Source organism: Crotalus tigris, unplaced genomic scaffold (genome assembly GCF_016545835.1).
Source record: "Crotalus tigris isolate CLP2741 ecotype Arizona unplaced genomic scaffold, ASM1654583v1 scf7180000020326.198739, whole genome shotgun sequence".
In the NCBI taxonomy this organism is placed as follows: Eukaryota; Metazoa; Chordata; class Lepidosauria; order Squamata; family Viperidae; genus Crotalus; species Crotalus tigris.
This window is the reverse complement of record NW_024097966.1, coordinates 15021-28313: the sequence shown is the minus strand read 5'-3', so window position 1 is coordinate 28313 and position 13293 is coordinate 15021. Positions and strand designations below refer to the sequence as shown.

At 44.7% G+C, this 13293-nt stretch overlaps 1 protein-coding gene across 2 annotated transcripts; it reads right to left on the bottom strand.

Annotated features, from left to right (window-relative positions):
- Positions 1–1255: 1255 nt before the first annotated feature.
- Positions 1256–9324, bottom strand: LOC120318629 (zinc finger protein 436-like). 2 transcript variants are annotated; one of them, XM_039366492.1, is made up of 5 exons: positions 8864–9324; positions 7300–7423; positions 7077–7141; positions 5247–5373; positions 1256–3899 (listed from the first exon to the last, which is right to left on the bottom strand). In XM_039366492.1, exons 1-5 carry the CDS (start codon positions 9236–9238, stop codon positions 2446–2448), a joined length of 2145 nt encoding a protein of 714 aa, XP_039222426.1. In that variant the 5' UTR covers positions 9239–9324; the 3' UTR covers positions 1256–2445. The 2 variants fall into 2 exon arrangements, with proteins under 2 accessions (XP_039222426.1, XP_039222427.1); XM_039366493.1 differs by having other exon boundaries at positions 7300–7417.
- Positions 9325–13293: the final 3969 nt, after the last annotated feature.

Below are 13293 nucleotides of genomic sequence, written 5' to 3'. Positions count from 1 at the left end.
TAGAATAGAATAGAATAGAATAGAATAGAATAGGGGTAGAAAAATAAGAATAGAATAGAATAGAATAGAATAGAATAGAATAGAATAGGGGTAGAAGAATAAGAATAGAATAAAATAGAATAGGGGTAGAAGAATAAGAATAGAATAGAATAGAATATGGAGTAGAGTAGAATAGAATAGAATAGAATAGAATAGAATAGAATAGATGGAATGGACCTTGGAGGTCTTCTAGTCCAACCCTCTGCTCAGGCAGGAAAACCCAACACCATTCCAGACAAATGGTTGTCCAATCTCTTCTTAAAAATTTCCAGTGTTGGAACATTCACAACTTCTGGAAGCAAGTTGTTCTGTCAGGAAATTTCTCCTTAGTTCTAGGTTGCTTCTCTCCTTGATTAGTTTCCATCCGTTGCTTCTTGTCCTGCCCTCAGGTGCTTTGGAGAATAGCTTAATTCCCTCTTCTTTGTCGCAGCCCCACAGATATTGGAACTCTGCTATCATGTCCCCCCCTCGTCCTTCTCTTCATTAAACTCAACATACCCAATTCCTGTAACCGTTCTTAGTATGTTTTAGCTTGCAGTCCCCTGATCATCTTTGTTGCTCTTTGCACTTTCTAGAGACTCAACATCTTTTTTACATCATAGTGACCAAAGTTGTCTGAAGTTGTCAGGACTCCCGTTTGCAAAGCCTGCGGGTGGGTGGATTTGGCTTTGCCTTTTGTAGGTCTCTCAAAAGGATTCGGAGAGGATAACAATCAACCTAGGGAGCAACTCTCTCCTCCTCCCTCCATTAGTATTTTTAAGCCATGGACCGACCTTCTGCCTGGAATTGGACGGCTACCTTCCTGGAGGGTTTGAATCTCAAGTTAATCTGGACAACCATTTGTCTGAAACATTATAGGCTTTCCTACCTGAGCAGGGAGTTGGACTAGAAGACCTCCAAGGTCCCTTCCAACTCTGCTATTGTATTTCTTATTCTATTCTATATTCCATTCCATTCTGTTTTGTTCTATACTATTCTATTGTTTCATTCTATGCTATTCTATGTTCTATTCTATTCTATCCTATTCTTAATAAAGATTCGATTCTATTCTATTCTCAATATTCTATTCAGTTCTGTTCTATTGTTCTATTTTGATTCTATTCTGATTGGTGTGTGCTGTCATTCCAAGTCCAGAACTAGTTCATAATTATCTTTTGGGAGAGGGTCCATCGTAAATTCAAATAGTTGCTAAGCAAGTACTAGCCACAGCCCTTAGAAACGAAAATAAAACCTCAAATATTTTATTGTGAAATTAAAGGACAAGCACTATAGTAAATCTTTACAAAGTTGCATAAAAATGGGGATTTGTGGAGAGGAGGAAGTGTTTTCCTGTTTTTATTAAGGGAGGGGTGTTGGCAGAGGTAGTTACTGAGCGTTTGAGAGTTTCATCGCTATCATAATATTTTTGTAACATTAAATCTGATTCTGTTGTGTTTATTCTGCACTGCAGGACAAACTTTTGCTTTCTTCTATGGGACACCACATCAAATGCTTCCATAGGGATATTAAATCCTTCTTGGTTGGGTTTTTTTTTTTTTACAGGGTTAAATAGTCCCATCAGCCTCAGTCTGTTTTCATGAGACTTTAACCTTAACCAACCATATAATCCTCGTCAGCCTCTGATACAGCAGTCCCAGATTACATCAGGAAAAATAGTCAAGATTAGTCTAACAATGTGGAGAGGGGCTCATAATTCATTGATGAAGGCTTAAGCCAAAAAACAAAAAACAAAACACCAACTCTTTCCATGTTCCACTCTTTTATACAGTTTCTCTCCTAAGTGGAAATTTTCTGGTAATTTAAGAAGACACATCTTCTTAAAATAGTGGTTTTACTTCATTCCTTGATGTATTGTCTCTCCTGTATGGATCAGCTCTTCAGTCCGCAGGTTTAGCATTCATAAAACTTAACCAAACTCAGATATGTATATATTTTCTTGGGGGAGGGCCAGTACTGGTACCGAAAGTTCATTTACACTCATAGGACTTCCTATGGGAAACAAGGGCAGTGCCACGTTTTAATCCATTTCCACACTTCAGGCATTTTTATGGTTCTCCCCTATGGATTCATTTAGGTCTGACGAGATGACATTTCAAACTGAATGTCACTCCAATCATCATTATTATTTCTGTATTTCAGATATGAGTCTCTTTATGGGAAGAAAACAAGATGAAAGCTCCCAAGCTACGTTTTTTTCTCTTGTTGGGAAAGGTGATTTTTCTGACTGAAGTTCTTTCCGCACTCTGAGCATTAGGATGGTTTCTCCCATGTGAATCCTTTTATGGCAAATAAAATAACTGCTGCAATTGAAGCTCTTTCCACATTCCACTCATCTGGTTTCTCCCCTGTATGAATATGTCTACGATAAGTCATATCTGAGTGTAAGCTGAAGTTCTTTTCAGAGTTCTAACACTGATATGCTTTCTTCACAGTGTGCATTTTTTTATGTTTCTTAAGGTGGCAGTTTCGTCTAAAGTTCTTCCCACATTCCAGGCATTTGTATGGTTTTTCTCCTGTGTGGATCCTTCGATGGTAAATATAGGTCGTTCTCTGACGGAAGCCCTTTCCACACTCGATACACTTGTATGGGTTCTCCCCCGTGTGGATTCTTACATGTATCACAAGGCTAGATCTTCTACCAAACTTCCTTCCACATTTCAGGCAGGTATATGGTTTCTCCCCAGTGTGAGTTCTTTTATGACTTGTAAGGTGGCCGCTCTGACTGAATCTCCTTCCGCACACCAGGCATATATACGGTTTCTGTCCTGTGTGCTTTCTTTTGTGAGCTGTAAGGCGACTTCGCCTACTGAATCGCTTTCCGCACTCCAGGCACTTATACGGTCTCTCCCCTGTGTGAATCCTCTTATGGTACATAAGATCCGAGGAGCCACTGAAACTCTTTCCACACACCAAGCACTGATACGGTTTCTCCCCTGTGTGAGTTCTTTTGTGTTGCATAAGGCTAAAATTACGCCCGAAGCTCTTTCCGCATTCCAGGCACTTGTATGGTTTCTCTCCTGTGTGGATCATTTTGTGGCGAATAAAATGACTGCTCTGATTGAAGCTCTTATCACACTCTGAACATTTGTATGGTTTCTCCCCCGTGTGGCTCCTTACATGCTTGATAAGGCTGGAACTTCCACTATACTTCCTTCCACACTGCAGGCACGAATATGGTTTCTCCCCAGTGTGGGTTCGTTGATGTCTGGTAAGGTGACCCGTCTGACTGAATTTTTTTCCACACACCAGGCATATATATGGTTTCTCCCCCGTGTGGGTCCGTTCATGGACAGTAAGTTTACATTTGTGAGTGAAGGTCTTTCCACACTCCAGACATTTATACCGTTTCTCCATTGGGACATTTTCTGGGGGTAAAATAAGCAACTGTTTCTGGCTGAAACCCTTTCCACACGCATATAGATTCTCGTCTTTATGTGACATTAGATGACTATTCAAAGTGAATTTTTCCCCACAATTTAAAATTCCATATGGTGTCTCTGGGATGTATGATGGGTGATGTAAAACAAGAGAGGAGTTAAGACTGATATTTTGCCCATGCTCTTGATGTTCACATTGTTCCTCTTCAGTTTGGTTCGGATAATATTTACCGAAAAGAGATGTTGCTTTGTCTATTTTGCCATATCTGAAATGTTTTCCAACTTCTTTCCTTTGCTGAAGTTGCAGGGTTGGGAGGCCAAGGACTTCATTGTGACTAGAAGACTTCTTCCTTCCATTCTTTAGGCAGCTTTTCGTACTCTTTTGAGGTGCCCCCCGATTTCCAAGTATTCCTTTTTCAGACTGGAGCACTTGAAATAGCGTTAGGCTCGGCTCCTTATTATACTCGGGCTCCTGCCCATAAGCTTATTTGAAAAAAGAAAAAAATGTTCATTATTTTCATCACAGAATACGGTGCACCTGTTATTTCTGCACATTTCCTGGATATGCTAGGTTCTCTGTATGGTTTTCTTATAGACAGGAATTGTGTTATTCATTCAGCCACCACGGAAACTTACCGTGGTGTTTAATGAATGATATTTACCCTCAAAGTTACATCTGTTGCTGGTCCCCACATTCATGTGAAAAAAACATGGGTGCTTGGCAGCCCACCCAAACTTATAACCATGGGTCCCCCCACCTGTCTCTACCCTTTGCCAGCTACCTCAACACATTATTTTAATTATTTAGTTAATTTTTTTCATCACAGAAAAAAATCCATTATTGTTCAATTTCAAGAATTTGCTGGATTTCGCTTTGGGTGCCTCAAGCTTTCATTTATGGTTCTACCTCAGACATTATATCCCTTTGGACAATTCCACGCTTATTTTTCTGAGGTATGTTTTATTTTCTGAGGTAATCCCTTATCTGGAAGATTAAATAATCAGAAGCATGGGGTATCAAGAACAAACTGACCTCTTCAATTCTCCAGATTTCTCAGCTTGAAACCTTTTAACTTCTAGAAATACCTTTCATTTACATTTTTTTCAGAGTCGCTCTTTCTTGTAAAGCAGGTACTCAACAATCCTTGCAATAAAGCTTTGTTCTCCTCAGTGTTGTGATTCCCCCTTTAGATCAAATACACAGTATCACATAGTACTAAGTGTTGAACCATCCAGGGAAAAATGTCCAGTTGTTCTGATCACTACAGGGAGCTTACACATGATTTTATTGAGAGACGGAGGGTCTTTTATCCAAAGAGATGGTATGAGAAGCTGCCACTGATTATTAGCAACCTAGCAGATAGGGTGGTTTAAGGAACAACTGCCCTATCTCCTAGATCAGGGGTAGGCAACCTTGGCTCTTTTATGACTGGTGGACTTCAACTCCCAGAATTCCTGAGCCAGCCATGCTGAGGAGAAAGGGAGAGGTTTCCAAGCTGAGCCATGCTGGCTCAGGAATTCTGGGAACTGAAGTCCACGAGTCATAAAAGAGCCAAGGTTGCCTATCCCTGTCCTAGATTCAGAGAAGTATCTTCCTCACCTAAAATGGTTCCAGTTATCTGCTCTGGAATCAGTCCAAAGAGAAGCGGTAATCTTCGCTAAATAACTTTCTCAAAAGCTCAGATGAGATATGATCTTGTAAAGCATCTACCAACTTCTCCATTTTACTTTAGTCTTTGAAAAAGAAGCCCCAGAATGTTCTTTTTGAGGACTTATGGCAACCAAAGACTTTCCACAAATAGCTGAATCCAGAGCAAAACAGGTCCTTACCAAGATCGGCCACATTTCTAGAATTCTCCAGCATGACTTCCCCGTATAAAGCTCTCTGGCTGGGATTCAGCAGCGCCCACTCGTCCTCCGTGAAATACACAGCCACCTCCTCAAAGGTTACTAAGCCCTGAAAATCCAAGTAAATGTTTCTCAACAGAAGTCCCAGGAAGTTCTCTCCCACATTTCCAATATCCTAAAAATGAGTTTGGTAAGATAGAAGAATGCTTCTTTTCTGACATAATGTACTACAAGGGTTTTTTAGCTCTCGCTCCGACAATCCACCTCTGGTTAAAATTTCTTGAAGACTTTGAAGAAGTAGGTCACTTTCTTACATCTCCTTCAGTGTGAAAACTTTCAGTTTGTTTTTTTTTTTCTCCTTTGCACAAGCTACCATTTTGATGAAATAATTTCATACCACACATATATAACTTTTAACTGGATCTCCTTGGACATATTGCCACAATTTAACTGCTCTGATTTTTTTTTTTCATTTGTTCTGAGTTGTCTTACTAATGCTTCAATAAAATTTAATGTTAAAAATAATTCCTGGCTTTTATTTATTTATTCACATCTTCCCTTTATTGTTTTTACAAGTAATTCAAGGTGTCAAACATATTCAACACACCTTATATGTCCTATTTATCCCCACAATAACAACCCTGTGAGGTGAATTGGGCTAAGAGAGTGTGACTGGCCCAAAGTTGCATAGCTGGCTTTCATGGCTAAGGCAGGATTAGAAGCCGCAATCTCTTGCTTTCTAGCTGGTGCCTTAACCACCAGACCAAACTGTCTTTATTTCTTGCTAGCCGATTCCTGGGGTTTTCCACATACTTCAGACAGCAAAGGATTTATCTTAAATAAATTAATGTAACTCATTACAGGTATAAGAAACCTAAACGTATGATTCCATCAATGAAGTCAGTATGCCAATATGATTTTAATGGAGCAAACCAATGATCATGAGAGCTAGGGGGATAAGCTCCTACTAAGACAATCGTCATGCAAAAGAAATCTGAGTCGGAGACAGAAATATAATTTGAGGAACGATCTCAGGTGTGACACTCCCTAGTTCTTGTCAAAATAAAGGGAGGGCGGGGGCAGATGCACTTAGACTTGCAAGAATCTGTTAGTGCAGTGTTTCCCAAACTTGACAATTTTAAGGCATGTGGACTTCAACTCCCAGAATTCCACAGCCAGCGTTGCTGGCTGTGGAATTCTAGGAGTTGAAGTCCTCATGCCTTAAAATTGTCAAGTTTGGGAAACACTGTGTTAGTGTAACCCAGGGGTCTTGAAACTTAGCCCTTTTATGACTTGTGGACTTCAACTCCCAGAATTCCTCAGCTGGCTGAAGAATTCTGGGAGTTAAAGTCCACAAGTCATAAAAGGGCCAAGGTTCAAGACCCCTGGTATAACCCTACAAAGGAAGTGGTATTACCTTCCATGTCTTTGGTTTCAAGTTTGCCTTGGAGGACTGTCCCTTCTGTACCTTGTGCTTAAACAATCACTGTGAAAGCGGAACCAAGCTAAATTTTGATCTCAACACTTGACTTTCTTAACAAGCTTTGTGTAGACTCTCAGGATACAAATTAACCCCCCAAAAGCAGGGGTCCCCAACTCCTGGGCCTGGAGCCTATTCAGAATTGGGCCTCTAAGTGGCTGGCCGGAGCTCAACTTGTGAGAGTTGTGGGGCAGCGGGCACTCGCGCGTGTGTGCACCAGCCTGCCACTCGCACAGTCCAGTTCCCCTCTCCATCCCCAGCTGGGTGGGCGAACCGCAAAGGTTGTGGACCGCTGGCCTTAAAGCATTTCCTGCTCTGATAAAGCTCCCTACCTGAGCTGTTGCGGCTCCACCAGACAGAGATGTTTCAGCCGTTTCCATCGACAACTTGGGCTGTCCTGTAATCAAGAGAAAAGACGGATAAAGAATATTTTGAAACTGAGTTGAATCAGTTATTGGAAGCGCTGTCAATGAAAGGCAGAAATATCTGTAGGAGAAGCACTAAGAATGAAATGGCTTCAGGCTTCACTGCCCGCAAAGGTAACCTGTCACTTACCTGTCAACAAGACCAGAGTTGGATCCTCTTGTGAGAAGCTTAACTGCTGCTTCATAGCGAGACCACAGAGATCTTCTCTGCTTTCACAAGGTACCGTGGCCATCTTCATCAACTGGCCCTGCAACTTAAAATATAGCCAGGGTCAAAGAAGAAGAAAAATTAAAACAACTGAACACGGGAAGGAGGGGATTCTTCTCTGCCCCAAAAACTAGACCGTGTTTATAACCCTAGCTGGAGACGCAAATTCCCTCCGGATTCCCCCTTCTTCCTGTGGAATAATCTGGATGGGGGACCCCCACTCTGGACCCAAAGTGGAAGGAAACCAAGGTCTCTTCTATTGCTACAACGTGCATTTGTGTCTCCAAAGCTGGATTGTGTTTTGGGTCCATAGTTGGAGATGCAAATTCCCTTGGGATTCCCTTCTCCATCCTATGGAATAATCTGGAGGAGGATAATCCCACTCTGGAACTGAAAATGGAGAGAAACTAAAGTCTCTTCCACTGTCACAATCTGCATTTCTGTCTCCAAAGCTGGGCTGTGTTATATCCATAGTTGGAGATGCAAATTCCCTCTGGATTATCTTCTCCATCCTATATAGAATAATCTGGAGGGGGGGGGAGAAACACCACTCTGGGACTGAAAATGGAAGGAAACCAAAGCCTCTTCAATTGTTATAACCTGCATTTGTGTCTCCAAAGCTGGATTGTGTTTTGGGTCCATAGTTGGAGATGCAAATTCCCTTGGGATTCCCTTCTCCATCCTATGGAATAATCTGGAGGAGGATAATCCCACTCTGGAACTGAAAATGGAGAGAAACTAAAGTCTCTTCCACTGTCACAATCTGCATTTCTGTCTCCAAAGCTGGGCTGTGTTATATCCATAGTTGGAGATGCAAATTCCCTCTGGATTATCTTCTCCATCCTATATAGAATAATCTGGAGGGGGGGGGAGAAACACCACTCTGGGACTGAAAATGGAAGGAAACCAAAGCCTCTTCAATTGTTATAATCTGCATTTGTGTCTCCAAAGCTGGATTGTGTTTTGGGTCCATAGTTGGAGATGCAAATTCCCTTGGGATTCCCTTCTCCATCCCATGCAATAATCTGGAGGAGGATAATCCCACTCTGGAACTGAAAATGGGGAGAAACTAAAGTCTCTGCCACTGTCACAATCTGCATTTCTGTCTCCAAAGCTGGGCTGTGCTATATCCATAGTTGGAGATGCAAATTCCCTCTGGATTACCTTCTCCATCCTATATAGAATAATCTGGAGGGGGGGGGAGAAACACCACTCTGGGACTGAAAATGGAAGGAAACCGAAGCCTCTTCAATTGTTACAACCTGCATTTGTGACTCCAAAGATGGATTGTGTTTTGGGTCCATAGTTGGAGATGCAGATTCCCTTGGGATTCCCTTCTCCATCCCATGCAATAATCTGGAGGAGGATAATCCCGCTCTGGAACTGAAAGGGGAGGGGAAGATCCAAGTCTCTTTCTCTATCGATGCGCTTCAGCCGGGCAAGGAAAGCGGCCCTTCCAGAGGAGGGGATCCTCCCCTCTCCTCACCTGCCGCCGCCTCCGCTCTTCCCGGGCCCGGCCGAGCAGGAATCCCTCGGCCGGGGTCCCCGCCTGGGCGCCGCTCTCCGCCCGGCACCCCCGCAGCCAGCCCGCCATCTCCGGGGGCAGCGCGGCCAGGAGCCGCTCCAGGATCCCCCGGTCCGCCAGCCCGGCTTGGCCGCTCGGCTCGGGCTTCAGCCAGCCGGGGCAAAGCCGCGGCTGCTGCAGGCGGCTGCAGAAGACCGGCCGGGGCTCCGACGACGCCCGGCAGCCCCAGCGGGGGAAGCCCTCCGCCTCCCCGGAGTCCGGCGGCGCCGGCGCCGGCCCCTCCTCGGTCTCTGCGGCAGGAGGGCCCGGCGCTGCTCCCGGCCTGGTCGAGGCCATCGGGCGGGCCGAGCTCCCTTCCCCGCGGCGGCGCCTCCTCCTGGTTCAGCCTCCGCTGGACGCCCAGCCGCTGATCCGAGATCCCTCGGATCCCCCTCCCCTCTCCGGGCGAACGAGCGAGCTCTTCTTCCTAGAGAGACGAGGCTCCGACAGCCCCCCTCCCCTCCTGCGCCCCCCTCCATTTAAATGGATCCCGGCGACCACCCTTCTCCGCCCCTTTGTCACAGGAGGCCGCGCCTGGCAAAGCTGCCTTGTGTTCTCCCACCCCGAGGAACAGATCCCAAGGATCCCTCTGGAAGGGGATCCAGGGAGGGAGTGGGTGGGTGGGAGCTATTGTGGTATATTGAATTCACACCTTCCCCTCCCCCTATTTGTTCAGCTAGTCCTGGAAAAGCTGCCTTGTGTTCTCCCACCCCGAGGAAAAGATCCCAAGGATCCCTCTGGAAGGGGATCCAGGGAGGGGGTGGGTGGGTGGGTGGGTGGGAGCTATTGTGGTATATTGAATTCACACCTTCCCCTCCCCCTATTTGTTCAGCTAGTCCTGGAAAAGCTGCCTTGTGTTCTCCCACCCCGAGGAAAAGATCCCAAGGATCTCTCTGGAAGGGGATCCAGGGAGTGGGTGGGAGCTATTGTGGTATATTGAATTCACACCTTCCCCTCCCCCTATTTGTTCAGCTAGTCCTGGAAAAGCTGCCTTGTGTTCTCCCACCCCGAGGAAAAGATCCCAAGGATCCCTCTGGAAGGGGATCCAGGGAGGGGGTGGGTGGGAGGGTGGGCGCTATTGTGGTATTGAACTCACACCTTCCCCTCCCCCTCTTTGTTCAGCTAGTCCTCGACTTACAACAGTTGATTTGGCGACCGTTGGAAATTACAACAGCACAGCGGAAAGGAACTTAGGACTGCTTTTCACACTTGACGACCTTGTGGCATCGCCATGGTCAGGGGATCTAAATAGAGACGCTTGACAGCTGACTCATACTTATGACCGATGCAGTGTCCCGGGATCGTGTGGATCCCCTTTGGCGACCTTATGAGAAGCAAAGTCAGTGGGGGAAAGTCAGGTTCACTTAACAACCGTGTGACTAACTTCACGACTGCAGCAATTCGCTTAGCAGCTGTGGGCAAGAAAGGTCGTGAAATGGGACGAAACTCCCTTAACAAATGTCATGCTTAGCAACGGTTTTGGGCTCAGTTGTGGTCGCTAATTCGAGGACTGCGTGTTCTTTAAGCCGTGGAAGGCCTGGAACTGCAGGGCTCCCTCACGAAGGCTCTGAATCAGGATTGGACTGGATTTCATCTGGCCTGAGGGATTTCTGCCCTGTTCAGAGATCAGACTAGAATACCCCCTCCTCCCCGCCCAACCTTCAGAGGAGTGCATGATGGGAGATGAGGTACTTCTTTGGGGCATGGAGCTCTCTGCTCCACATCAGCGGAAAAGGGGGTTAATTGCGATTTTCACCTTTTTTTTATTGTTAAAATATCTTCTTGCACTCAGCCTCCAACTGTTCCCATGACAGTCTGGGAACCAAGGCAAAAATCTGTGAAATCAAACTTTAATTTTGGCCTCTTGGGGAGACCAGCAAAAAGTAACAAATGGTGCTTTTAGGCAACCACTGGATCAAAGGGCAGCTGTAAAATCCTTTTGTCTGGGATGCTGACAAAATGGGAGCCTCGTCAAGGAACTTGCTCGATACAGCGTGATTGAGAAAGCTACGCAAGATGTCATGCACAGGGGAGATTTATTTATTTTGTGTCCCACTGTTCCGTTTACAAATAATGGAATACAGCAAACCTATCCTACACACCATCTTCCTCCCATTTCCATAACAACCCTGTGAGGTAGGTTGGGCTGAGAGTGCCTGGCCCAAAGTCACCCAGCTGGTTTTCACAGCTAAGACGGGACTAGTCGTCTGCTTTCTTGCCTGGTGCTTTAACCACTAGACTTAACTGTCTCTCCAACTGAGATGTTAAATCTTGCTTTTTTCCAGCGTTTTTTCCCAGCAGACTTCCTCTACTGCCACAAAATTAAAGCTTTTCCTCTAAATAAGGAAACTCTTTTCTTCCCTCAGTGAAATATGTCCTTCAGTGTCAAAGATGCTACTTCCTTATCCATCTTGTAAAATCACATCTCAGCTCTGGATTCTTTTTAATCTGGTTGTTTTCCTGCCTGCTAAATATGGGCAGCTCCCCTTCTTCCCAAAAATTGCCCTTGGTCTGAAGGGGGAAGAGAATACCTCTGAGGAACGCAGTCAGGCAAACAAAGAGTAATGACTAACATGTTTTTTCAGAGTGTGATGGTACAAAAAAAGTCCCTTGTGTGTTGAGGGACTGTGTCCCCAGTTACATCTGGCTGGCCCATTAGAGTTTGCAGAGAAGGCACGTTGAGGGTGCCGTTAGAATAGAGAATATAATAATATAATATAATGTAACGTAATGTAATTACAATAGGAATAGAATTAGAATAGAATAGCAGAGTTGGGACCTTAGAGGTCATCTAGTCCAACCCCCTGCTCAGGCAGGAAACCCTATACCATTTCAGACAATTGGTTGTCCAATCTCTTCTTTAAAACTTCCAATTAGAGCATTCACAACTTCTGGAGGCAAGTTGTTCCACTGGTTAATTGTTCACTATCAGGAAATTTCTTCTTAGTTCTAGGTTGTTTCTCGCCGTGATGAGTTTCCATCCCTTGCTTCTTGACCTGACTTCAGGTGCTTTGGAGAATAGCTTGAGCCCCCCCCTTCTTTGTGGCAACCCCTGGGATATTGGAACACTGTTATCATGTCACCTCTAGTCCTTCTCTTCATTAAACTAGACATACCCAATTCCAGCAACCGTTTTCTATGTTTTAGCCTCCAGTCCCCTAATCATCTTTGCTGCTCTTCTCTGCACTCTTTCTAGTCTCGTCTTTTTTACATCATGGTGACCAAAACTGGATGCTATATTCCAAGTGTGGCCTTACACTTCACATGATCTTAATTCTATCCGTTAATGCAACCTAGAACTGTGTTGGCTTTTTTGGCAGCTGCAGCACACTATTGGCTCCTTTTTAAGTGATTGTCCACTAGGACTCCAAGATCCCTCTCACAGTTACTACTATTGAGCCAGGTACCACCTATACCCGTGGTGGCGAACCCATGGCACACGTGCCACAGGTGGCACGCAGAGCCCTCTCTGTGGGCACACATGCCATCGCCCCAGTCCGAGGCCTTCAGCTGGGTTTTATAAAACCTTTTCGCTTTAGGCCTCCGCTGCTGTGTGCAAAAAAAAAAAAAAAAAAGGTTCAATCAATCAACCAATTTCAACTTCTCACAGGAAAAAAAAGATTTTGCAAAGTTGGAATTGATCGAACTTTTTAGTCCCACCCAGTCTGTTACCACCAAAGCCACGCCCACCCAATGGGCCACACCCACCCAACACCCGACGATACATAAGTGGGTTTTGGGTTGCAGTTTGGGTACTCGGTCTCTAAATGGTTCACCATCACTGACCTATACTGTACCTACCTCTTGGAACCTATATGTGCCGAGACCCAAGAAACATGCCTTCTCTGCTACAGAGTGGAACATCCTCCCCCTGACATACTTGCTCCACTCCTTTTAATTTTTTGAAAGGCCCTCAAGATTTTGCTTATACTGCCAGCCCTCGGCCTTCCAGGGAACCAGAGATTTGTCTCAATAAATAGCTCCATTGCAGTGGGCGGCCATTTTTATCCATCCTCCGCCTATGGTTAATATTTTTGTTTTTATGATAGTTACTGCTGTGAGTTTTTCAGATTTTTGTAATCTGTTTTACATTGGTTGTTTTATTTATTGTTGTGTGCTGGCCAGATATATCTTTTGGCAAGATATATATATATATATATTTTCTAAGGTTTTCGTGGGTGTTTGTATGTAGGTCTTTGGTTGTTCGGGTTTTCTCCCGCGTAAAATTGGAAGTGTCTTGGCAACGTTTCGACGAAGTCCCATTCATCATCTTCAGACTGGTGTTTTCAGCTTCGTGCTTTGAGGAGCAATTTGCTCCTTGAAGCATGAAGCTGAAAACACCAGCCTGAAGA

Excerpts from the sequence above, each read along its gene's own strand:
- LOC120318629 (XM_039366492.1), bottom strand. The coding sequence starts at position 9,238 with ATGGCCTCGACCAGGCCGGGAGCAGCGCCGGGCCCTCCTGCCGCAGAG. Across the intron at positions 7,142-7,299 it reads AACTCTGGTCTTGTTGACAG|GACAGCCCAAGTTGTCGATG; the intron begins GTAAGTGACAGG and ends TCTTGATTACAG. Across the intron at positions 3,900-5,246 it reads TAGAAATGTGGCCGATCTTG|CTTATGGGCAGGAGCCCGAG; the intron begins GTAAGGACCTGT and ends TTTTCAAATAAG.